This window comes from Venturia canescens, chromosome 1 (genome assembly GCF_019457755.1).
Source record: "Venturia canescens isolate UGA chromosome 1, ASM1945775v1, whole genome shotgun sequence".
Taxonomy (NCBI): domain Eukaryota; kingdom Metazoa; phylum Arthropoda; class Insecta; order Hymenoptera; family Ichneumonidae; genus Venturia; species Venturia canescens.
The window spans coordinates 2,057,305-2,084,795 of record NC_057421.1 but is presented as its reverse complement, the minus strand read 5'-3'; the positions used below and the strand labels follow the sequence as shown (position 1 = coordinate 2,084,795).

Sequence of the window (27,491 nt, the reverse complement as noted above, 5' to 3'; positions counted from 1 at the left end):
GGTAAATACGGAGCAAGCGAATTGTCCGTGCACTCGCTCAGTCAGGCACCGGCGTTCCTGCACCGCGGATCTCAAAACAGTTGCTCTCGGTCTCTCGTATCGTAATATCGAACGAGCGCTTAGTACATTTGGTACACGTGCATGTAGCCTCATCTACATATACAAATCGTTAAATATCTATATAAACACACGTTTACAGAGGCTATAAATCCACTGAAACATTTATGTATGTATAGAAATATGAAGTTATATATCGATATATAAGACTGTCTAGTATTCAGACAAAACCGTTACCTGTCGCGTTACTTTCACACGACGAGAACTAGGCCTTTGAAGAGACATCAAGCGAAATACGGCTCTCGAGTCGATCGCCGCCGCAAGGCTCGTAACGAAAATCTGTAGCTGTGAAGGAGTCCGAAGCTTTCCTCGTTTCTACTTTTAACTCGGGATGCATCGCCATTTGTTTAAACGGTCTCGATCAGTGCGTGCCTCGCTCTAAATTCTTTCGGATAAAAAACTCCAACGAGTTCTCCATCGACGATCGATCGTTTAATTGAATGTCGAATGAGCCGGATGAAGCAAGGAGAATAAATCCTCGCGACTCGTGTGAATGAATCTCTGCTGAGAGCTCGCCAGAGCGCTGTATTTCTGCGCCTATTCTTATTCACGATCGACCACCTTCGATTATTCCTGCACATACAACGAAAGCTGAGAGACACGTGACATGGGGAATCGATGAAAGCGAAAGAGAAACATGCCGCAGCGGCTCTGACATGAGAGAGTTACCTTAAAGAAAAGTAAGTTCGCTCGCTCCTTTTATTACGTTTTTATTCTCTGCTACACACGGAGAGAAAAAATTCGAAGAATTACTATGACACCATAGGATCGGGGTTCTGCATCGCGCATTTTTAAGGTTTTTACCAAAAACGTTGTCATTTTCGTGCCGATTCCGAATTCAAATTTCCGGATTGCATACTTTGCCCTCGTGTATTTGTAAAATGTGTTATCTTTTCCTACATAGTTTAACGAAGAAACATTGTGAAATTTGTGTTTACTCTATTTATTACTATTTTGAGTTATATTTTCCATCATGGAAAATAGTGATTTTCAATACGATTCAAACTTTGAATCACCGATCCGCTAAAATTTTTGAAAATTTACCATGGCACTTGTACATTATCAATCCACATTATGCATTACAAGGGCTCAAGGGCTCAGCTTCCTTTCTATTCGAAGCAGCGTATTTTCATCGAGTTCTCGCTTCACAGGAAAGTATTATGTGTTTTCATAAGAATTAATAAATGTAATAAATGTTACGATATGGAAACCTGCTCCTATGGTACCGTAATACTTTTTACTGGAATTTTCTCTCCGTGTATTCAATGTTTTCTTCCATTATTTTTATGCGATATCACAGAGCTTTTATTTCATTTTTATTTCATTGGTTTTACATCCGGGAGAACTTGGAAACGTCGTTAAAGACGGTTTTCGAAGAGATTGAAATGTCAATGTCATTGTACCTCGATTAAACTGCACTTAGTGCAGTTTACAATAGTGCAGCTGAGGATTTGATTGAGCACCCAAACGGCCGCCCATAAATCATCTATTAACAGACCTCATCTTGGCCATCGCAATCTTTCATCCAGACACGCACGTACAAACAGACGTGGAAAGGCAAAAAATGTATTCATTGCGAATAATCATTTGACTGATCATTCACCTTCGATGCTCTTCTGCTTTGCATGTCATTAATCAAATTTTATTTATATAGTACGATCCTTTAATTTCAATCGGGATATTAATTATTGATAAAAAAGCGAAACTGTGAATTAAATGAGGAGACTCCAGGCGCAGATTCCATTAGGGAAAAACTCGACTTAATTTTTTCTTTTTATCTTCGTTAATCTTGAATCCTTCAGCACTGAAAAAGACATTTTTCAAAAGATTCAACAACGTTTTAGTTGTTGAGCAAGCTTCCGATTACTCGCTGTCTCGAATAAATATTTTCGACTAAATCGAACGTTCAATCAACAAGCTTCACTTCGATCACCACGATCTGATGACCCTACAAATATTTCGGTGTATCAAGTTTCTTTTCCCAGTGTACAACGCATATTTCGAACTTGTCTCTTCGTACTCGATCAATTAACGAAGGAGACTGACGTCCCTTCCTCGTAAAAAAAAAAAAAAAAAAAAAAAAAAAAACATTCAATTCTCCCAAGTTATTCCTCCAAAGAAAAAATAGTTTGGATAGAACGTAAAAAAAGTTTTATCGACTTCAAATTGAAAATAATAATTCTCGATATTCATCAACTGTAAATAATCGCAGACCGTTGGAGCAAATATGCTAACGATTATTATTAAACAAAAAACAGATCGTTATCATGGTCTTTTGCATAATTATGCACTATTACGACGAATAGATTATATTGTCGAGAATGAAAAAGGCGCTTTTCCCCGAGTTTTCATTCCGCGGGCTCTCGTACATTGATGCCTCGGGGATAAAAGATTTTGGAAAGATCCCGAGTGATGAAAAAAACTTTCGAGGGGGTCTTTCCCGATGACTCGGAAGCCCCATGGAAGAACGCTCTTGCTCGAACGCCGTGAGCCGGTCTTTCCGTCTACGAGTGCACACGTACTGGCAGTTAAGAGAGGACGTAGAAATTCCTTAGTTATACTCGCACACACGGGCAATACTTATCGCAAATGTACGGGAACACATGTACGTGTGTTACCACTTAGACGGGAGGGATTGTAAAGCGAGGGTCAGCGAGGAGGTGAGAGAGAAAAGTAGAGAAAAAGAGAGAGAGAGAGAGAGAGAAAGCAAAAAGTTTGAGAAGGCGAATGCGCGCTTTCTCCACACGACTAGAACGTTGCCTCGGGTCTAAAAAGATCGGCGCGGCTAATCGCACGCTATATCCTATGTAGATGAATTTTGCAACCAGCAGATGCGTATGAACTATTTTTTCGATCTTTCAAACTGTTTTTTTACTCATTTCCATTAATCAAGCTGGCTCGCCTCGTCGAAGAAGGTTCGAAGCGGAATGGTTCGAATTATTTCCGTCGAAATGTAACGAGTGGGCATTGCGAATGCAATTTGATCGATTGGCATACTGACAATGAAACTTTCCATGAGAAAAACTCTATCCTCGACTGCGAATTTAAATCGGAGTTGGATAAAAATGAGGAAACATTGAAGCAACCAGGAAATGAAAATGTCGACGAAAAAAGCGTCGGTCACTCCAAAGCAGTGGAGATTTCACGATGTTCCTTGACACACGTGATTACTCACAATCAAAGTGTCGTAAAAGCTATGAAAAGGTTTTGTCTCGTTTTCATTTCTTCGCTATTTAATATGCAATCAAGATGATTGTCTCGATGATGATCGTGTGGAAAATGCTGAGATGATAAACCAAAAGATGCTTCGAGAACGGGCTGCGTGAGAGGGGAAAATATAATGAAGGAAATTGCATCGGAAATGCATCGGAAATGGAGACCTGTACGTGCCATTATCGAGGTATAGCTTTCCTGGCGCAGGCTGCATCTCCAACGAAACTTGGGATGCACTTATCGGCGGAGACACGATGCCATATGCACGATCTTTCGTGCAGCTACGTCAGCAGGTCCGCGAGCGAGCCGCCGCGTTTTTCGCCGCGGTTTGTCGGATCCGAGCACTCGCGGCTGCACTTCCGCGTCCGGTTTTCTGCGGCGTTTCACACGGCTAGCACACCGCGCGCGTTCGAGTTATAAAATATAGCATGCAGTTTAATGGCAAACGAGGTGCACGATTTGTAGCGGAGGCTTTAGTGGCATTTCGGACCAGTTATACACTCCGAACAACCTTCGTATGCTTTATACTTTGTCTTCTTTATACCTCACGGAACAAAGTAATTATCAATTATTCCTGGCTGCGATACGTCTAATTATACATACACCGCCTCTTCCGCTCGTTTCATCCACTCGAACCATAACTCATTCTTCAGACATTTCGTCACACCATTTTTTCACTGGAACCTTCTCCAGTTCGGGATTTCAATTGATTTTCATTTCATACGAGTCCGCTCGCTTTCACCGCAACACATTTTTCTATCCAGACGTTTCTTATTTTTAACCTTTTGTCGTGCGAAAAGAACACTCTGTTTGCCTATTCAAATATTTTGTTGCTCGTTACTAACTTTTTTGTTAGTTTACCAAACGCCAACTTTCAAGAAAAAATATCTCGTTTGTTGAACTACAATTTGTGGATTCAAATGAATTTTTTCATTCGTCCCACAACCTTATGGGTGACAAAATTTTCTTCGATTTGAAAATTTTCGTATTTTAGATCCAGCGAAAAGCCATTTCTCCAATTTTCAATTACGAAAAATTCCCATACATTCAAAGAGCACGGCCTTTCGCAAAAAATATTTTTTATGTCACCAAATTAATGCGCTTTCAGCAATGTGACACTCAATAAATAAATGGAGCCAAATAACGACGTTATTTTACTCAAATATCGTTTGAGACAAATGAGCATATTGTTGATTTTAATATTAAAAAAGAATGCACAATTTTGGAGAACCGCAATGCGCGTTTTTCCGGGCGTTAAATAAAAACGGATTTTCACTAGGCCGAAAAAAAGTCTAGTTAAAGACACGAAACATTGCATGATTCGTCGAATTTATTTTTCAGTGTTCCTCCACATTGTTTGTTGGATTTTTAGATCGTGGAGTTGTACAGCAACATCGATCGACCTGGAAAGGAAGTAAATGAAGAAACTTCCCCTTAAAATACCGTCATCACCCAACGAATGAATCACACTATAATAATCACAAAGTCGTAGCATATCCTTGTGAGCAGACATCGAAAGTGCAATTAATGATTTCTTCTTAATAGCACAGATTTGTTTCATTGCGTAAGTCAAGCTTTCGGCCGACTGAATATATCAAAGCGACTCGTCAATGTGTTCTCTTGACGATGCGTGCGTCGTCTTACAGAAACTTTCTTATCGTTAATGCGCACTATTAGTGTACGCTGGTTATTTTTTCAAGGAGCTGAGCTCTGATTACATGCGTCCCAGGAAATAAGATTTAGAAAAAATGGGAAATGCTTGTTCGATTACGACACGGATTTTTTATGCTGATATCATTATGAATTTTTTTTTCTCATTTAAAAAAATTTATTTTCATTGCGGTTCTGTAAATACTAAATATAACCGACGAATCATCGGAGTTTGGACACCCGAACGAACACGAAATACGTTCATCAGCGAATAAACACTTTTGAAAAATTGACTGCTGAGCGGCGGTGCAAAAACGTTTCAAATTATTGTCAGTTTTGACCGATTGTTCGCAACAAACTTTTTTATTTCTTTCCATGAATATCCAGTAACTTTTGCGCAATTCAGCTCGCTTAGAATGAGACTAAAAAGTACTTCGGGAACAGCTTGAATTTATTGTTCAACAATTTATTGACGCCAGTCTGGATGCTAGGAAAACGAATTGTTTTTTTGGGAAGGTTTTCAAAAAAATGTTCTCACAGTTTGGTACCATTTGGTGCCATTGAGAGGTGGGTGCGAAAAAAATTCTAAGGCAAAAACAGAAAGTATTTTGAAATCGTTGTTGGCGACTGTATCAGAAGCAAACAGAAGACACTTTTTTTCAATATAAAATGGTGAAACTATAAACTTTGATTCTGGAACCTTCCATACTTCTTTTTCCATCTGTACTCGTCTCGGACAAAAAAGTAACATTTAATGTGACTCAATTCTCGTGCCTATTGCTAAAAAACGGTCTACTTAAAATGCATGCCAAGTTTCGAGTCAACCGAGCGACTGGCTGGCGAAATATCGTCGTTGGCAACGTCGGAAGAAAATTTTCAAAGTACTCAGCAATTTCTATTTTAACATTCGTCGTTGAGGAAATCGCAGAATTGTGAAGGACCAAGCAGCTTCGATCACGTAAAAAAAACAGTTTTTTGGCATTTTTCTCAAAACATTGTTTTTCTCCATTTTTTTTGCTATCCTCCGAACTTCTCTTCTTCGTAAAATAACACTTGAGTTAATTGGCATCCCTGACCATAGTATCAAAGGGTTCCATCATATTAGCCGGCCCCGGCTTTCACATCGTTATTTAAAGTATGTCGGTCAGTGTAAAGGCCAGCACCGCCCGTTGGAAAGCTGTCAACAACTTTTTGTCTCGTATCTTTCTCTGTCTCGTAGTACAGATGGAAGTTATCGTTTGCACATGTACACGGCTCGTACACGCCTTGAATCCATTCGTAGATCTTCGTTCGTGTTTGCCTGGTAAATACACCTTGCGAACATTCGTACGTTCCAAGTGACTTCGATCGATGCGAAGATAGTGAAGATAATTGCGTTCATTAACGTCGCGTGTCGAGAATGAGTTTGATAATTCATAAAAATTCATAGTTTCGTCTAATTCCGAAGGACTCGTAACGTTTGGACAGAACGAAATCGCCACTTGGAATAAATTCCTAGGCGGATTGTCAGTTTCCAGAATTTCTCAGGCAGAAGCACTTTCTCAAAAATCTCGTCTCATTACGAAAAAGTCGAAGGAGCGAACAAAAGAAATGAAGCTCTCGGACTAATGTGACTCTCCCAGAACTTGGGTCTTACAACATTTTCCGACGTTTTAGTCACGCTGGAAACTTCCTGATGCGATTACGATGTACGTCGCTCGTCTCATGAGGATCGAGCTCCTACCGTCGTAAAATACGCAATGGAGATTCGTTGTGTAATACACCGAACTGCAAATTACTTCCTCTCTGTCTCAGGAATCACCGAATACATTTTTTAGCCCGATGTTAAAGATTCATGAAAGAATACGCTCCAGCAACTTCTCCCGCATCAGTTGCAAGTCGGCTGGGAAAATTCTCCGCTTCTCTCGCACACGTTTCCTCATTCCTTTTTTAGAGAGTCGGCTATTTGCACGAAATCTGTTGGAGCAATCGGAACTCGGAGGGAAGTAACAATAAGTGACGGACTACTTCTCAGCTTCAGTCGATCGGAATTTTACAAAGTCCTAGGAAAGCCGGGACGCCGATCCTCGCTCTTGATATTCCATAGAAATCGGCAAATTTTTCGTTTTGGAGCGTGCAGAAAAGACACCGTTGAATTCCGTCTCTGATCGGGAGAGGAAACGATACTTGAGGCTGCTCTCACGAGATCGGTCCAATCCGGATCTTCCGAAAGCCATTCATCTCGTTGCCGGAAACGTCCCACAATCGTAATACGATAACAATCTCGATGGTCATTAGCATTCTCAGAATTCTTTCAATAATTCGTTGCTTTTGGTAGGATCCTTTTGTGAATAATCGTCGATTTTGTATTGGCGTGAAATGCAATATTGCCGAGTGGTTAATGAAGGTGCAAAGGAAAGGAGCGACGAGAGGGCAAAACCGGAGCGTTGTTCTCACAGTATGAAATGATATTTTGAGTGAAATTTATCCGAGGTTGTGTGAGCTGCCGGTCGAATTCTTGTAGGTGAGCAAACGCGACGAGTGGTAAAATTGTGCAATCGAGTGGTGGTTCTGGGGGTCTGGCGGGACGAAACCACGAGAGAAAGGTTTGTGTGTGTTGCGTCATCGTAAATAAAGATGCCTCGTTCGCCGCATCTCGGTCACTCGCAATTCTTTCTCTTTTCTCTCGCTTGTTTTGCCTCACGAGCGATCCTTTCGTGAAGTTTTCATTTCTTTTTTCCTTCGATCGCGACGAGACGAGAATTCTTGACACGGCAAGGCAAGAAAGCAGCGAAGGAGCGCACCGCGAACAAGTTTGTTTCTACGCTCCCTCCGCGTCTCCTCGTCGTCGAGTGTTTACGAGACGATGACTCATCGCTGCTTTTTTTCTCTTCGATTTCTGTACCACGCGTGCTGTACCTCAACCTCTTGCGTCGCAAGGACGCTCGAGGACGTACGATGGAAAAGTTCTGCAGGCCGAATACCTTCCAGCATCCGACCCAGAATCCAGCAACGTTTTTAAAATCGTCTCATAAACAACGAGCGCTAATTGGAGAAACCAAACATCTGTGCCTACTCCAAAACCGTTGAGAATTATTATTACCGGACTGGTTACGATGAAATTAACGAAGGAACAAAAAGGAGCAAGAAACTGAAAAAATATATTTGCCTATTCAAAAATTTTCGTTCGGGTCAGAGAAACCTGGGGAGCAAACTGTTCATTCGACAAAACTTTCGTAGCAACAAATATTTATTCGGACCAACGAATTGAGTAGGCAAATCAACTAAATTTCCAGGTCAACGAACTTTGTTTTTCGCCACGATTCGTTGACTCAACTCGATTATGACGTTGTTGAATCAAAGTGCGCTGTCTGAGTGACAGACACGAAGAGTTTTCGCCTCTCGAAACCGGAGCTTCCGCATTAAAATTGGGAAATCGAACGAGCGAGAGCCCGACCAGCACCCCAATTCAGAAAGATTGAGGAAAATGCTAGTTTTACGAGAGAGGGTGCAAGATGAAGGAATCCACGAGCAAAAGTGCGAGCGCACATCGGGTGAGTGAACATTCGCGGTAGTCCCACTAGTGCATCTTACTTCCCGTACAATTAGTCACGGCAATGTAACGTCACGCTAGCGGCACGAATACATATACATATAATAGCATAATGGAGTTATATATAACAGACGTAGTTCTTACAAAGCTGCGTTATCAAGGGCGGCATGGTAGGATGTATAAATACATGGAATACATAACTAATACATATATCCAAAGCGTGTACGTACTTTGACTAAACATAGGAAAGAAGCTAGTAGACCGCGAACCCGAGCCAACCGTGCGCAGAGCGAATGAAGAAATTCCTTGTTTACTTGCACATTCCAAATGTTGCACCTGCAGTAAGCAATGCTGTTAAACTTCATCCAAATTGTTGGAGAGCAAAGGAGGAAAAACTTTAGGAGAGTAGACGGAGAGGAGATTGAGAGGCGGTGAAAAAAAATTTGCTATTTTTTAAATTTCATCCTCTCCGAAAACTTTGCAGTTGTTTAAAACTCTTCCAATAACATCAATTGCTATTGAATCAACAATTTTTTTTCTCCGTGGAGATTGTGATTCCCGTTCGATGTGCTGGTTGTGCGCGCAGAGGACGAATTGGACTCGTGAATATTGGAAAATGTGGTGAAGAGAATCCCAAATGTTACTTTTTTCATGGAAGTGAGAATAATTTTGATGTTGCGATGAAAAATGTTGATTCGAGCCAACAACTTGAGTGCTTGGATGAACCAAACCAAGCCAACGAGTTTCATTTCATTCGCGACGACTTTTCAATCTGACAGAAATTTTGTTGACTCGGAAACTACCTTTGCTCAGTGTTTTGAATATCGAGCGACTATTGCCTGGTTTTCTATGCAAAACGATTCATTTTTCCATCTTTATGGTGATGAAAGAATTCGGAAAATCTCGCTAAAAACTAGCACTCGAGTGATAATAACTGGAGAAAAAAGTTGGTCGAAACTTTAATTAAATGTGGCTCTACTTTTTGACATTTTGACTACCCAAATTCGCTATCATTGGATGCAAGATCGAAGCTGCACGGAGAGAAATGAAGAAACCCTTATAGCGTCTCAAGGACTCCGAGCCAACCCATCAAATCGGCCGAAGAGCTCCTAATTACGAATATGAACGAAATTGAAGGATCGACTGAGAGGAATTCCGTAAAGATCTTACGAGTGGGACCGCGAAATGCGGGGGTTTTGGAGAACGTTAATTCCGCTAATCGTTCCTCACTGACCCGCGGGTTCTCGAAACTCGCGGGGATCTTCAGAGAGCCATGATAAGCCGCTGTTACACGAGCTCGAACTGACTTTCCCCTCCGTTCGTTCTGCAGCCTCGACTTTCTTCGCTCTCGCGCATTCGCGCGGAGCGTATCCCGCTAGCGAGCGGCGGTAAGACCGATCGCGAGGTCCGAGCGATCGAACACCGTGTGCGCGATGATTCAAAAAATCGCGCACGCGCGACCAGGGGAAAGGGAAAGTGACGAGTGTGTTCGTGCCCGCACCTCGGCGGGCGTCCGTCCAAATCTTTTGTTCCTGTTGCCTGCCATTATGCACACAAACGCGCGACTTTTATTCAGCCAGCATAACGTAGCACGCGAAAAAAAGTCATCCATATTAAGCACGTACTAAATCACATATTATAATTTGCACAAATAAAAACGGAATTTCACATTGAAAGTTCTGTAGCATTGCCGGAGGGAAGGACACCGAGCGTGCTGGACCGACGTTACTGGCCAACAAACAATGACCCCGATATCCACACCGCGCTGAAAATTAACGGCTCTAAGTCAGCCCCCAAAAAATCGGTAACTGGTATGAGCGTCAATTCCACTCTCTTTTATTCCCATTTTTGCAGAATCGCTCATACTAAATTCATCGGTTATCGAGGTTTTTGCTGAAGCAAATACTTCTCGGACGAGAGGTGCAAATTCAAAAAAAATCGGTCGTATAAATTCATAACGATTTCACATAAATTTTTACTTGAAAGAAACATTCAATTCGAATCCAAAAAATTTGACTGTCGAAGACCCATTCAATTGAATGATTTGCATTTTTCTGCTTTTTAATTGAGACACAGTAGATTTCACGGTTCTTTGTAAAGGTGCACGGTCAAAAGATCCTGAGACAAAGTAGCCCATGCCAAAATATCCTACAGACATAATATCCTCGATTTGAAAATATTCTAGACTTGTGAGATTGAATGTCTTGAATATTTTTATGTGTAATATTTATGGATTATAAAAATAATAATGTTTGAACGTTTGTTTTTGTTTTTGTGCGTGTGTTTGTGTAAAACAATATAAAAAGAACGCAAAAAATCATTAAACAAAATTATAGAGGATTTGTGTCTCAGGATATTTTGTCCCGGGACCAATTGTCACGTAACCCTTTGTAAAAATTGATTTACAACAAAATAGCTTTTTTACACTTAAATAAAAAGATCTTGTTTTCAATACCATTCGATGGTATCGAAAAATTTAATTGTTCCAATTAGTGTTTCCGGTCGCAGAACAAATGCTTTGTAGGATAAAAATCTGACTGTTGGGTTAACATATCGTGTAAAATAACGACGATTACATTTATCACTTGCGCCCCTCAATAGAATGTGTGATCGCCACATCAAAAGTTTTTTTGCCTCAGCGTCAGCACGTTGATAGCAAAGTATTTGGGATTATCACTAAAAAGCGAGTTTCGAACGAGTGAATAGTTGGCGTAGATTGAAAACGTGACGGACCTTATTCTGTGATTGTGGAGCATCCGTCGATCTAGTAAAATTTCCTACGGATATGCAAGCACGTCCGAAGGAAATCGTCACCGCGATGCCACCGGGACGGCCCGAAAACGCTCTCACTTTCGAAATGGTAATTATTTAATACGAAACACACGAAAGAGGAGAGAATGAGAAGGAGAGAGCGGGAAAGGGAAGGAGCTCGAGAGGACGCGGACGGTAGCAACGATATGTAAACCTCTCGCTGCGTATAAGAAGAAATGCTTTCCTCCTGCTCCGACGTCGCAGCGACGTCACAACACATACTTTTACATTATGTTATTGCGAGCTGACAACACACGTTTCTGCAGCTCCCTTTCGATTTTACGATGATACCAGACCGAGATAGGATTTCGAGAAGGCCCGGGCATGGCAAAACTTACATACCGAGCCAGAGATCTCTTCTGGCATAACACACTTTCGTCTCGGACTCGTTGGCGCCACCCTACATCAAAAGCCCCCGGGCATTTGCATATTAACATTCGGAGAGATACTTTTTTCTTCGTACAGTCTTCCGATTATGCAAAAAGTCGCGGACCCGTTGGGTTATTGAAAAAATCTGAGATCCGTTGGATATTCCGATCCCCGCTATGTCCCGCGATCGCTCTCCGATCTGTTGAGCCATTGCCAGTGGCCCAATCTCAACGTTGTTACCAACACGAATTTTCAAATGATATTCAATATAAAATTTTAGGAAGAAGAGAAAGGTGGGAATGATGAAAAACCGGACGAAAAAGAAGGAGAAAAAGTTTGTGGATCGTTAACGCTTGAAATCGACTCGATTTCGTCGATTTTACGCCCTTCGACGATAACTTCTACAAATAACTGATTTTAAATTACAGTTAAGTAAAAGTACATGCGAATAGATTGGCAAAATTTGAGGTCGGGTTATCGAACATTTAATAAAGAACTAAAACATGAAAAATCGTAAAATTTTGTACAGAAGCTTATGAAGATTCCATCATTACCAATTTCTATACAATAATTCATATACTAAATAATGATAAATTCTTGATACAAATTGTCTCAAGATCGACAAAAATGCAAGAAATCCATAGCGACGATAAAAATAAAGGGTTACCGATTGCTTGACGGCTACGTGATTTTTGCAGCAACTATATTTTTCGAAAATTTCAAAAGACGAAACTGGCTTGAAAACAATAATTTTATTATTTTAGAAATATAATTGGTAAAGAACCAACATTTTTATACAATTTTATTATTAAAAAAACGTTTCAAGAGTTGATTTTAACTAGTGTGGTGCAGCAGCGGCAGCTGCTGCACCATTTTGATGTCACGCTGTCAGTTTTGTTTACAAATTTTATAGGTTATGAAGTAAGTTTACTGTCCAAAGTAGTATTGCAGTGGAGGAAAATGGAAAAATGAACGATCGAAAAGTTTACCAGGATAAAAATCGTCGTTTTGTAAAGATTTACAAAAAAACGTGGCGAAGCTAACGAACGAAAAAATATGACCGAAAGGTCGAACTGACGTCACATGTGAACGTATACTGAATGCAGCGTCGTCAAATGTTATTTTCTCTCAGATATTTTTTCATATTTCATTTAGCCGATTTTCAACGGTAAGGTTCAAAAACTAAAATACTCATGTATTCTTGAATATCCACGAAATACAACGATCGATTTTTTTTTGCGAAATCTTGGATATAACTAACGAAAAAATTCAATAACTTTTCATGTGTGTACGGTTTTCATATGCCGGAGTGATAAGTGTCAGAGAAAAGTAGATATTCAATAATTAATTTGGTGCTAAACTACACGGTAACTAGCGTCGAAATTTTGCAAATCTATCCAGTACGTAATCACTTTTGCCTACCAAAAATATCATCGCGTAATCTTGGATAGCGAATATTCACCCATCTACCTTAAATTAACGATAGAAGTTGGAAAAATGGCAGAAACCGTGACTTCTCAGAGGTTAGGAATCGGTCGAAATTTCGAGTGCCCGAGTTTGCGCCACCAAATAATACGCTCATGCGAGAGGAATACCTTAAGCAACGATTCTCGTCCCGATTTCATAGAAAACTTGAACTGTTTATTAGATCCAAGATTTTCATAATGAATCATGAATTAAGATGTCAATAAATAGTCAATGTTTTGGGGCCTGAGTGATGAATCAGATTGACAAATCGGCTGAGAGCATGTTTTTCTTCGATTCGTAGTACGTGTGCGGGCAATCCGAGTCGATTCGACCTTCGACGAGCAACAGTACGGACCTGGGTCGAATACGAATTCGAAGCCTCCGGGTAGGACATCGCGTGTGGTGCCTGCCTCAACTCCGATGCGTGGGCTCGGGCAAAGAAAACTCTGCGCGCTGGTCCGATTGCAATCGAGCGTGGAGTCGGATTGGTCAACGGATCTCAACGGATCGGCAACCGTCACAGAATACTCGCCGCGGGAGGGAACGATCGATTGTGAACATCGCAAAATTCGACCTTTTCGAATGACGCAACAACCTGCAGTCTCGTTTCTAAACACTACAAATACGCTCGATACATCAATCCAGAGATATCACCATGGCAACAAATAATCAACGACACTCGTGTGACGAACGAATGATAATAAATAAGCATATTTTCATAAGCGTCACCGTTGAAAGTAAACGCAGTTTTCTCTTTTCCAGCAGCTGAGAAAATGACTTTCAAATGAATGTGCGTTGTACGACGGGGTTCAATAGTCGGTGCGCGATTTATAAACGAAAAAGTTTTACGTCTCGAAAGATACCGCGCGATCTCGGCTCCGTTAGAACGATTTTTGAAAAAGTTGCTCCAGCTCCGTGACGCCTGAGCGCACCTGCCAAAATATTGACGACTCAGGCTTATCGAAAAACGTGCAAAAGCGCTGATAAGATGCACGCTCATATGCTCCTGCCTCCTGCGCGTAGTTGACACCTCGCTGCAAGACAAATACGCCGATAGGTGACACAACCGAAAGTACCATAAACCACCGAGCTCTTGCATAACGTAGTACACGCTCGTACATGCTCATACGTGAACATGCTCGCGGACTGTTGAACATATATTTACAGAGGAGCTAGAACCATCCAAAATAAGTTGCTTCACCAAATATTTGCACGGAATTCCGAGTCTCCTTAGGGACTCGGATTCTCAGTTTTTTCTCTAATCACTCCCGCAGCAGTGCTCCATGGTCTCTCGACGATGGAAACTTGGTCCTGCGTCTTACAGTGGATGGACTTTTTGTTGGATTTCACTAGACGGTTTCATCGGTTTCAGAAACATAAATTGAAGTTGTGGCTGAATATAATCATTTGACGGAAAGAAAACAAGGAAATCGAGAAGGAAATCATAAAACAAAAACGTCCCAGGCCGATCGTAAATATGATTTTACGTAAGCTGGAGAAAATATCGTTATTTATGGCTCAAACAATCGATTTCGATGCACGCGATGAATTCAACGATTATTCACGGCTCGACTGTCAGTGTACGTTTGATTTTCGAAATGATCGTGTCTGATTTTAAGGAAAAACGTGGTTGAAATGTTGGCCGTCGTCGCGCTCTCGTCGAAGGGAAACTCTCCGGAATGAGCTTCGAGGCGAAATAATTTTCGACGATTCCCCTCAATCACCTTCGATTTTCATGTAATTAATGCTAACGAGCTCATTAACGGGCCAGTTACCAGAGCGAAAGAAATGAAAATAATTGAAGAGCAAACTATAGACTCGCCGCTTCGTTCCGGCTCTACTTCGTCAGAGTTGCAAACTAAAAATTCTCACGATTTTGTCTGTCCCGATGAATATCCACGCGAGGACGTTTTACTTTTTCACGTCGCGAGCCAGCAGCGTCGACTATGCAATAAAATCCGACACGTACGATTGCATCATCGCAAAGATCGTCGTGATACAACGCACCTGATCTTGTTCGGTTTCCTGGTTAGTTGACAATCCCGTTTGTTACGTCGATCTGACAATTTTGGTGCTCGCTCTCATGTCGTATGACATAAATTCTTCCTCTTGGGAAATTTGCGAGCGTCTTTCACGCTCACGAACAACCACCTCGTGAGATTTTATCGTTCGGTGCTAAGTAAAAAACGTGCAAATTCTGGGAAGGAAAATTGTTTGTTTTGGAGATTATCGTTCTCCACCATTTTCTGTGAAGAAATACTAGAAATAAGTTTACAAAATCCAATTGGAATTCAAATGGTTTTCAATGATTCGTGCCTCAGAGATCTCAAATCGATTATTGCATAACGATTGCACGCGCTTTGAAGCGTTTTTTGATATATTTTCTTCATATTGGAAACACATTGAAAACAATTACATAACTGCCTTAAAAATTTTGATACCTGAATATATACAAAAATTTCTCAATTTTTCGTTTTATTCCAATCCACAGAAGAACGTAAAATAGAATTAAAAAAAAAAAAGAGACACCAGAATTTTGGGCATTGACGGTCCCAGAAATACGGTAACACGGAGCATGAAAATTTAATTTACGTTTCCTCCGAATATTCATATGGGGTATTCCGTATTAAGTGGACCACCCCAATTTCATTGAGAGGGATCATTTTTAACGAGATGAAAATTTTAGAGGTTTTTGTTTTTTCTGACTACAACCACAAAAAAAATTGGCGTGATGGCAAATCAGTATGTATACACTGTTTTGTGTGCTTTTGAGTAAAAAAGCTTCTGATTTTTTTAACTCATTTAATTTAAATGGACCGAAATAAGTTAGTTTTTTTGAAATCGTGGGTTTTTATTGCACTTTTCGAAAGAAAGCACGAAAACATTGATGATATTAATCTTCTGTGCTGTTCTTCAGCGTGAAACAAAAAAATGTCGATTTCGATGGGAGGAAGATTTTTAATTTTTTTCTAAAAATTCTCTAAGAAACTCTGACCGATTTAACTATTTTTGAGACTAGTTTTATCTTGGCAAAATTATTTTTTCTTTTTTATACAATTTTTTTATCAAATACTTAATATATATTTTATGGAGTTGAATGAAAAAAATATTTCGATCCAGGTAGGTTTTTCAAAACCAGTAGAAAAAAATTACTCTTCGTCGGAACGTCGTTTTAACAATAAAAAATTGATAAAATCAAGATGGGTCACTCGTGTCTCACCACGATCTTATCTGGTGACCCACCATGACGGGAAGGGTTAATCATAATTACATCAGAAGCTTTTTTCCGCAAAAACACACGAAACAGTGATTTGCCATGACGCCAATTTTTTCGTGGTTTGTAGACAGGCAAAACAAAAACCTCTAAAATTTCCAGCTATCTAAAAAGGGTCTCTCTCGATAAAAAAAAATAATATTTTTTAATTTTGTCGAAATAAAAAAAGTCGTTTTATTATAAAATACGTGCAAAAATCGAAATTTTATTTCTTTACATTTTTTAAATGTAATTATTAGTTTTCAATACTCAGAGAATCGAAAAAAATGGAAAAACAAAAACTGTGGGTAAAATTGAGCAGTTAAAAATTTGAAATTGTTTGTAGATATTTCTGACACTTCAGACGACACAGCAACAATTTATGGAGTCATTTTGGGATTATAAAAAATGGGGTGGTCCACTTGATATGGAATACCCCATATATTTACTCACATTCGAATAAAAACTAATATTATTGCATTATTTCACAAGTATAATATGAAAGTTTTTAAACATCCAGCGCAGACTTAACGTTCGAACGTCGCTGTTGCGAGGCTAATATATTTCCACTTTATCGAACTCTGAATAATATTTTCTATCAAATATTATCCAAGAGGATCGTCTACAAAAGTTTTTTCAATCGACATTGAATTACATCACAAAAGAAAAATTTTATGCAGTGCCATTGATCTTGTAAAGGGCAAAATGAGCCTCGAGCAATGATAATACCGACGAGATACGTCGCTCAATTTACCGCCTAAGAACCCGGAGCGATCCGAGATTCGCTACTCCAATCAGCACGGTTGTTCTTGAAAAAAATCACTCGTCGAATCTATTATCAAAACAAACAAATCAATTACCCGATTCCTGCCTGCAAGTCCGTTCGTTAGCGCCTCGAAGTGTCTTTTCGAGTCTTCTTGATGGCTCCGTTGGAGGGTATTGACCAATAGAGCGTGATAATAATAACGAATCCGAATGGCACGGTTTCAAGTCATTCGTGTGAATGGACGTGGAGACCACCGCGCGAGCATTTGTACGTACGACGCCATAAATGCCAATTAAAACTTTCCTACTACGGACTCACACGAGAAACACATTGATCTAAAGGAAAATAAACAATCTTGCAACTTCAGCAAGATTAGCAGAAACCTGTCATTATCGAGCCTGCCGAGTGAAACTTCTACGAGATAATTATACACACGAGCTGTAAACTGCATTCGATCCACAGTTCTTCGAACATTATAAAGATAATGACATTGTTTATTAATGAATTCGACCTCCGAGCGAGTTTGTCGATCGCGTAATTATTAGCTGCACGTGCGAGCCTCGATCGCTCCTCCAAGCGTTTTTTACGATTAAGTAGACTTTCGATTTCGACCCCCAAAAAAGTGCTCCCTCGTTACGTACGCCAAATTTTTTCCTTGAAGAACTGCCGATCTCGTTGATGAGGAAGTTACAGCGGAAATCCTCTTGATGCTTTACTTTTCTGAGTTTTTTGACCACTTTTTTTGTGGCCTTGAAACGTTAGATAGACGACGAATTTACTGCAGATCCCAGGAGGAACTTCGAATGCCATTTTTTTCGCATTTCGAGAGACCTTTGACTTTAAGTTCGTTTCCATCGAACGTTACATAATATATACGAAAAAGAAGAGACTGAAATATCGAATTTTCCAATTTTTTTGCACCAAATTTCGAGACTTTTCAACGTCAACTGTTGGAATTTATATTTTTTCATGGATATTTCCAACCGAATGACGATTCTCCGATTTTCCTTGTTTCCTTGTCCAGAAATGACGATCTCATAACGTCAAACGTTCAACACCCTCCTGAACCATAAATGTTCGACATCCACAAGCTGCGGAACAATTTTTGGATCGTTGGAGATCCGAAATAAGACTTCGAAGTTGCTGATACTCGGATCTGCAGTACTGAAATCGATAGCCTGTTTCGACACTCGTATAAAACGGTTTCTCAAGCTCGTTAGGTCCGATATGGTCCGTTACTTGGGTCAATGGAAAAGGAGGAGCAGCGTAGCCGTTAAAACACAGAAAAAGGCTAGTGCCGCGATGTCAACAACGACGCTGTGTCTCGATCCCGTACGGGCGCTGCCATTTCGAATTTAGCAAGAGTTTATTTACGAGCGTGACTAGAATATGGAACGCGGACGTGCTTGCTCCTCTTCTCTGACCGTAAATTATTATGAAAATTATGGTTGCAGTCTGAATTGCCTGTTGAGGCAACCTCTTGTTTTCTCACACGCGTGCGATTTTTTCGCCCCGATTGTTATTACGCAGGTGCTAAAAACGTTCACAGCAAAGCATCGAATGCAGTATTTCGGTCATTCGTCTTTCCTCGCTCCACCCATGAAATCCCATCGACGTCATGAAAATTAACATCGAAGACTAATAAAGAAACGTTTTATTACCAACGCCAGGAAAGAATGTTGGAATGGAAAGGGAAACTCGTAGGCGCGATCTCCAGTCGGCCGAAAACGCATCCTCAAAAGTTCTCAGGTTCAACGACTCCGGACGCGTGAAATTCCAAAAAGGACTCTCCGAAAAACACGCCCCTTTGGGCCTTTGAGTCGATGCGCGTTACATTAGCGAGTACCTTCCAAAAGAACAATAAATATTTCACTGCGATGGGAAGAAAGATGAAAATGCACGGAACGAGTTTGAGGCTCTCGGTTGAAAAACTTTCGGGCAGAAAAGAGCTTTCAACTTGATTGAATTTCGAAAGTGCTCATCATTCTCTCTTTTTATAATAAATCTCTTCCACTTTGTGGATGAAACTACTGACGAACGGCAAGCTTCTGATCGAAGGTCAGGATTATAAAACGTATCCCCTCCCCTGCAATCTGCCTAGAGCATGTTAATCGCCCGATTTTCACAAAGTTTATCTCGTTCGTCAACTCGGCCAGTAGCAGACCACGCTTCGTTTCGACTCTCTCGAAATTCCTTCCCGGTCTTTCGCTTTCGAGCATTTAGTCACGATTCGTGATTCGTTCGCGTACGACCACGACGGCCACTCGCGCTTTGATGCACGTGGCACAACAACGCGATCAGCTGAAAAAACCCGCGCTTTTTTCTACTCTCTTCGCGACACCAGATTCAGAGAATCGCAAGAAAAATTCAATGATTTTTTTTCGTTTTCGTATACATTTCAAGAATTGTACTGTGCTATGAACGATTATTCTTTGGGTATGAAAATTATGAATAATTTTCGTCCTTTGTGGTGGTAGTAGTTTGTAGAGCAGAAACAGAGGCAAAAAGATCGCGAAGAAGCTCCGAGCCTTGAAAACGTTTTAGTGACCAAATCAGTGAAATCTTTTTGGAATGCTTTCGAAACGATTAATTTATTTGACAACTCCCCAAAATTTCAAACATTCGAGGTGCTTCATCACCATTCCATGAAATCAGAAAATATTCTTCGTAAAAAAAATATTTCCATTTTTTTCTCATTTCGATCTTGTTTCATTGTCGATTTTTTTATTAGCTTTTCAAGAGTCACCAACGACTATTTTTCTAATCGGGATCCCCGGGAACTCGGTTTTTAATTGAATGTTAAACATCGTATAAGAAATCTTGAAATTGTATGCAAATTCGAATGAAAAATGGCTGCGAAATTATTTCGAAGGTGATAAATATTGAGCTTGAAAATTCAGGGGCTTTCGTAGCAGTGAAATGTTCGTAAAAATGAAAAATCAACAACTTTGACGTCCGTGTGAAAAGCCAGTGATAATTGACAAAAAAAACTTGAAAATAAAACCATTTTCGAGTTTTTTCACAACCGCACGAAAAAAAAAAACAAAACTGAAAAAACAACGAAGACATAATTGTTATTTACATGCGAAGAAAATTAATGAAAAAATCATTCGTTCAATAAAAACAGTGACTAATTTACAGTCTTTTTTGTATTCAAAGGATGAGGTGGAGCCGTTTAAGAAACGAGCGAGCAGCCGAGAGCGAAACGGCTCTCATCTTGCTTCTCGTCGCATTGGCTCCTGTTATCTGCTCTGCAGGGATTCTGGATCCTTGGCAATGGGCCCGAAGCGATCGGATCGAAGTTAACATCCCTTGGCTGCCATGTAATTACTGACAAAATATTCATTCATTACATTTTTTATCGCGTATTGGAATCGAATTGCAATTCACCGTTTAAAAGAAATTAAGAATTGAGTTAAAAAAAATCAATCAAATTTTGAGACGCGCAAGATCAAAATCCACGAATGATAAAAATCTTTTTCATTTTCACGTAATCGAATTTCGAAAAATTTTCTGCCTAGATACTCGTGGGCTCAAAATAATTTATTGGCAACTTTCATAATTTCATGTCTCTCCGTGTCTGAATATCTTTGCTAAAGGAAGATTTCGAACTGATAGCGTTTCGTTTTGCAGTCGAAAACGAGACGCGTTGTTACAACGAGTTGGGCTGCCTGAACATCACCAGAAGTTGGTACCACCTCATCCACAGGCCTCTAAATGTATTTCCATTACCACGTGAAGTCATCAACACGAGATTCATCTTGTACACGAATGAAAATCCGACAGAAGTAAGCTATGAATGGCATGATTTGGTTTGGGAGACAGTTCAATTGCGAGCTCTTGTAAGGTGTGCAAAAACGAAGTTGAACGCTCGTCTTATTCAAAGAAAATCGCATTCCAACGATTTTCTCGTTGGCATTTGTACAGCCCGTGAATTTCGATACTGAGGCAATTTGAATGAATGAAGAAACTCGAAGAAATGAAGAAAACACTGAGGAAATTCTTGATGAGCATTGCGAAATGTTGCCAGAAATTGATTCGACGAAATTTAAATTTCCAATGAATTTCAATAAACTTTTAAGTTAAAAAATTTTTTTAATACATTTTTTCAAGTAAAAACCGAAGATTCCCGTTGAAGAAACCATTAATTTTTGATATTTCCTCACTTTGTGTAATTGTCAGCACGAGCGATGAAGTGCTATGCAAATTTTTTCAATTCTCTGATAATATCTAAATTCCATTGTAAGAATCCACCGCAGACTTTTATCTCGTTGTTGCTTGCATTCTCGCACTTCTTTTATTGTTATTATGGAACGCCCGTGCGGATAAACAGTTCGCAGGCTTTTAATTGGTCCGGCACTGAAGAGGCGTTAATTGCACGCTTTGTTCGTGCTCGATCGTAAATTTCATCGTAATGCGAATCACCATCAAACTCAAGTTTTTCCTCTGCTTCACTCATCTCTCGTACATTAATATTTCATGCAATGTTTCACAAATACAGGAAGTTTGACGTGTTCATTTGTATTTTTCATTATAAACTCATTTCGTTCAACTTCCAAATGCATCTGCCTGGAGAAAAAAAATCGTTCATTGAAGCAAATCCATTCTCACGGACGAAAATTTGACAGACAAAATCATTTTTTTTCGTTGAACGGCAAATCTTTTTTTTCACTCAATTGATTCAAATTTTAAGGCAAATTTCTCATTGCTCCGATGAATCTTTGAGTTCGTATGAAATAAAAATCGTTGGAATCGCTGTAATCGAATTGACTAAACGAAAGTCGATCGAATAAATAAAAAAACGAGTTTATTTCAACTAAATTTTGTCGCTTTAAAAAGAAATTGTTCAACTGCACCGGAGTTGTTGATTCAACCAAAAATTTCTTCCCGTATTTACAATTTGGACTCACATAAAAACTGAATGTTTTGATTGAGAGAAATAAAACTCGTTTCGACCAACAACGTTCTTGCCTCGAAGTGTTAATTTAATGGCCGGTAATTCGTGTCGAAAAACGTCAAACTCGATTTATGTACAGGGCCAAATCCTCATAGTAGCGAAAGACAAATCCATCAAGCGTTCCAACTTCGATCCAAAGCGACAGACGAAATTTATTATCCATGGATTCATAGATACGCCCTTAAGCAATTGGGTAAAGGTACGTTACATGGCAACGATCGTGACGAGCCTCGATTGGTTTAACAGTTCGAAAGAAAGCGCTTAAGAAATAACAAAAATACGTGTTTTTCGTTCGCTCCCGCAGGAAATGAGGAATGAGTTGCTCAAGCACGGCGACTACAACGTCGTTATCGTGGATTGGGCGGGTGGAAGTCTTCCACTGTATACCCAAGCGACTGCTAATACCAGATTGGTTGGTCTGGAGATCGCTCATTTGATTAAGCACTTACAGGTGAGGCTCGTTTCAAAATCATTGAAAATAGTTTCTAAAAATCGGTCGTATAATTAATGTGTCGGGTGGGGATCAAATGTTGGAATGACTAAAATTTCGAACAGCTAAAATCTCGAGTTTATAAATTTCGAATGATAATATAGAGACAGATAGATTCGACTAGAGCTTTGAATGCCGAAAATAAATAAAGCAGAAACTGCAAGGTTCAAAGCATGTCTACATCGAAAATAGAATGTAACGAATCGCCCATAGGACGATGACTAAAATATCGATTTTTCAAAAATTCGACTATTACTCTTTCGATTCAAAAATTACTATAGTCAGCGATACTGTGAAAATTCATAATTTTAAAAATATAATAACGAAAGACCAAATATTACTGAGCTCGAAATACTGAAACACCAAAAAGTCGAACAGTCAAAATAGCGAAACGTTAGAAGGTCGATCGATCAAAATAAAGAAATGCAGTGGAGCTCCGAATACACGCGTCTCACTCACTCACTTACTCAGACCGGTGATCTCCAATTTTAAACATCGCCATTTTGACTTTCGCCTTTTCGAGCTATCGCTATTCTGCATATCTAAGTTTTATAGGTTCGAAAAATGCACTTTCGATTTTTTGCTACTCTATATTCTTGTCTGTCTGTAAAACAATTACTCTTCATTTTGAATTCGAAAATATGAACTTTCAACATTCGGATGGTCTGTTAAAATTGCATTCGAAATAAAAACTATTGAAATATATATTTTCGGGTAAATACGAATTCAAAGAAGGAATTTTTGATTAAACACGCAATCTGGTGAATAGTCGATCGGGAATAAGAATTTCAAATTACTTATTTTTCTCCAAACTGAAATCACAACTTTTAAAATTTCGAAATATCGACCGTTCTACAATTCAGTTATTCGACATATTGAACCCCACCCAATGTGTCTGCTCGACATCAACTGTTTTATAACTGAAATCATTAACGGACTTCATTCGATTGAGACTCCGATCGAAAACCGGTACCGAAGTACGCAGGACTGTTCAACCGATAAAATCCCAAAGACCGAATGAAAAACGAGCTCAAAATATCTCTGAAACGGTTCGACTGACGCGATGCTTTTATTATTGAGAATCAAGTTCACATTGAATAAATCCTCACAGACAAATTACGGTCTGGACATGAAAGACGTTCATCTAATCGGTCACAGCCTCGGAGCCCATACAGCTGGATACGCAGGTGAAAAATTGGAAGGTAATATTGGACGCATCACAGGGCTCGATCCAGCGGAGCCGTACTTCCAGGGAATGCCGAGTCATCTGCGTCTCGACTGGACCGACGCCGAGCTCGTCGATGTCATTCACACTGACGGAAAGAGCATTTTTTTCCTAGGTGAGTTTTAATGTGTATCAGCCGTTTCAATCCGATGCAGATGAGAAACTGTCAATCGATGATCCAGAAACGTAACCAGAGTCACGTATCAATCTTGTAAAGATGTAAAAAAATAATTTAATCTCGATTTCAATCTTTTTAAATATAAAATCATCCAAAAACACCCTTTTTAAGGGGTCTACCCTAATTAAACGAGTAAAAAAAAATACTATTTTCACGAATTTTTTTGCCCGGTATAAATTATAAATATGAATTGGAAAGTGTTAGGCCCAAAAAACACACTCTTGAAATACACAAAAATTTTTTATTTATTTTCATTTTACTCAGTTTTCGTAAAGAAAAATGGGAGAGAAGATAGATCCAAAAATAGATGGGTATGTGCACTGTTGATAAAATCTCCAGAATGGATGGTCAGAGAAAAAAAATAAAAGAGGTTTTAAATTCAATGGGCGTATCACACGACTTTTTATTTTTTTCAAAAATGACAAAATGGCGGCCATTTTTCCAAAAACTACGAAAAATCACGGTTTTTTCATCGTTTTTTGCAATAACAAAATAGCTCCACTCAAAATTGTATAATTCATATGATATACGCGCTATAACTATAGTCATGAAGAACACGTGGTAAAATTTTGGTATAGTATAAGGATCGGTTGAATAGTTTCGGAGATTTTATCAACGAGCCGTCCAAAAACGTAATTTTGAGAAAAACGCGTTTAAGGAGGGTGGATCACGAAATAAAAAATGATCAGAATTTGATAAAATTTGGTGATGACATTCTTTGGCATCAAGTATACAAATACAATTTTTTTCAAATTTTTTTACCACATGATTATTGCATAATTGAGCGTTACATCGAAGTTCTCATGTACGAGATGTATAACTGTATATATGTAAACTCTATGCTTATACACGTGAACTTTAGTGTTCAATTGCTCGAGAGCTATGTGGGAGAAAAATCTAAAAAAATTCATACTGTCTTATATATTTTTAAGGAATACATTTACCAAATTTTATTAAATTCCTATCATTTTAAAATTTTTAATATTTTTAACATGGTTTAGCATGGCAACATTGTATCGTCACTTGGACTGCTCAGATCTTTATAAAATGTTACTATGATACTTTTAAGGAGTTTCGGTACAGAAGTCAAAATATTAAGAAATTGATCAAATTTGGTGATAATGTTCTTCAACATCAAGTGCGAAAACTCAAATTTTTTCAAAATTTTCGTCTACTTAGTTATCGAGTAATTACGCATTAAAGCAGATTTCTCATGCCCGGAATGTATACCTATATATATATGGAAACGCTATGCTTATACACGTAAACTTTAGTGATCAATTACTCGATAACTGTGTAGAAGAAAAATCTTAAAAAATTTGTGTCGTCAAATTTGGCACTAAAGAATATGTTTACCAAATTTTATAAAATTCTGAACTTTTTGAATTTTTTAATTTTTTTAGCATGGATTAACATGGCAACATTGTATCGCCTGTACCGAAACTCCTTAAATACGTTTACTTTAGAAAAATGCAATAAAAAAATTGGTTATTTAAAAATTCTAATTAGACTCCTTGATTCCGAAATTTAATAACCTCCAACATTTAATAACCTACCTAAAAACATGAGGGCCAGATGAAATTCTTAAATGGAATATAAAAATTTGATGTTTTTTTTTAAACGCATAATCCCAATCGATTCATAAGTTTTTATGCTCATTAAACGGCTATTGAGTAACGAGGCAATGACTAAGAACTTCCAGGATACGGAATGAGTCAGCCGTGCGGGCATCTCGATTTCTATCCGAACAACGGGAAGGAACAACCCGGTTGTACGGACCTCAGTGAAACGACCCCGTCGTTGCCTTTGACCCTGATTCGCGAGGGCCTCGAAGAGGCCTCAAGAGTTCTAGTGGCGTGCAACCACGTCAGGGCAATCAAGCTTTTTATCGAGTCCATTAACTCCAAGTGCCAATACGTCGCTCACGAGTGCAACAATTACGAAAGTTTCCTTCGTGGCGAATGTTTTTCATGCAAAAGCAACAGCAGTCTGAGCTGCGGTGTGATGGGCTACCACGCAGACACGAGCCCAGCGCTCATCAAACGGAAGGCCATGGGTCAGGATGCTTCCGCACTTCTTGGCTCGAAATTCTACTTTTCTACGGGAAAGGAAGATCCTTATTGCAGTAAGTATGACTCTGAGTTAGCACTTTTGGAATGAGCAGGTCGCGATTAACGACGATGAGCCCAAATTTCCTTCACAAGACAGAAATTGTCTGGATTCTTGAAAATCCATCGAAAGAAGTTTCGTTTCCGGTTGAACGTCGAGTGCTCGTTGGCAAAGCATGCTTTCATGGGAAAAATGTGGGAATTCAATGAAAATTGAATTTTCTGGTTGCAGGACGTCACTACAGACTGACAATCAATCTTGCGAGACCTCCAACCGCAGAAAGTTGGGTCCAAGGCTTCATGAAAGTTACACTTCACGCTGACAACGGCGTGATTCGAAACATGGACCTCACCCCCAGGTTAGTGACCTCGTCCGAACACTTTAGCCTTCCGAGGCGTTGGAACTCGCGTTGACTTTTCTCACGATCCTTTATCGGTGTGTTTCATCGATCCAGTGGCTACATGAAACTGGAGCATGGAACTACCACTAAAATCGTAGTGGCACATCCTGCGGGGGCGACTGGAGACCTCGGCAAGATCAGGAGAGTAGAATTGTCGTGGGCCTACGACATGGACGTCCTACAACCCAGGTCACTCTGTTTCTTTTGGTGCAACGATAGACTCTACGTAGACAGTATTCTCGTCGACATCATGGAACTTCCGGGTCGAGGGTGAGCTCCGCTTTTTCGAAAATCGACCTCCCAACCTGGAGACTTTTTTTTCATATTTACAAGAAACTTTCAGTCTTCCTGCGTTCATCATCAAATGCCAACCTGTTCAAGAATTTTTCTTTCTTCTCGACATTCTCTTGATCCACTTTATTTGACATCTTTATCTTGGTGCTTGGTTGCTGAACTTTTAGTGCTGCGACCAAACTTTGGATTTTATCGATGACCGGATTAGTTGATAAACACGGATTTGCCGTTGAGATTAATTGCATGCATTACAATCAACTTGTTTTCCCTGCAGGAAGAGAGAAACCGACTTATCGAGCAAGCTTTGTTCAGCGAGTCGTCAGGAGTACGCGGAAATAGCGAGCGGCTCAACAGCCTCGTTTCTCGACAATTGTTGACGAAAAGTAAAGCTCGGCTGCTGCGATATCGTGCCAACGACGACGTTCGACGAACGATGCAAAAGTACCTTCATTTTCGAAAGTTTAGAACATTTCTTTGCATTTCGTCGCATTTTTTTTCAACGTCGGACGTCGAGGGCTTACCAACGACGAACGCGAACTGGACGATGCTGCACTTTGAATATCGCGCTGAGAGTACAAACCTGTTCGATGGGAGCTCGCTGGTGACTTTTTGTATCATAAAATCCTTTGTAAATTTTGTAAATATATATATTCACATATA

At 39.6% G+C, this 27,491-nt stretch overlaps 1 protein-coding gene across 3 annotated transcripts; it reads left to right on the top strand.

Annotated features, from left to right (window-relative positions):
- Nucleotides 1-35: 35 nt before the first annotated feature.
- On the top strand, nucleotides 36-27,491 carry LOC122414745 (pancreatic triacylglycerol lipase-like). Of its 3 annotated transcripts, none has more exons than XM_043426327.1 (10): nucleotides 36-797; nucleotides 20,338-20,501; nucleotides 20,812-20,966; nucleotides 22,215-22,334; nucleotides 22,440-22,586; nucleotides 23,737-23,965; nucleotides 25,731-26,153; nucleotides 26,369-26,495; nucleotides 26,592-26,807; nucleotides 27,106-27,491. In XM_043426327.1, exons 2-10 carry the CDS (start codon nucleotides 20,339-20,341, stop codon nucleotides 27,206-27,208), a joined length of 1,683 nt encoding a protein of 560 aa, XP_043282262.1. In that variant the 5' UTR covers nucleotides 36-797; nucleotide 20,338; the 3' UTR covers nucleotides 27,209-27,491. The 3 variants fall into 3 exon arrangements, with proteins under 3 accessions (XP_043282262.1, XP_043282248.1, XP_043282255.1); XM_043426313.1 differs by having other exon boundaries at nucleotides 25,722-26,153; XM_043426320.1 differs by lacking the exon at nucleotides 36-797 and adding an exon at nucleotides 19,412-19,614 and having other exon boundaries at nucleotides 25,722-26,153.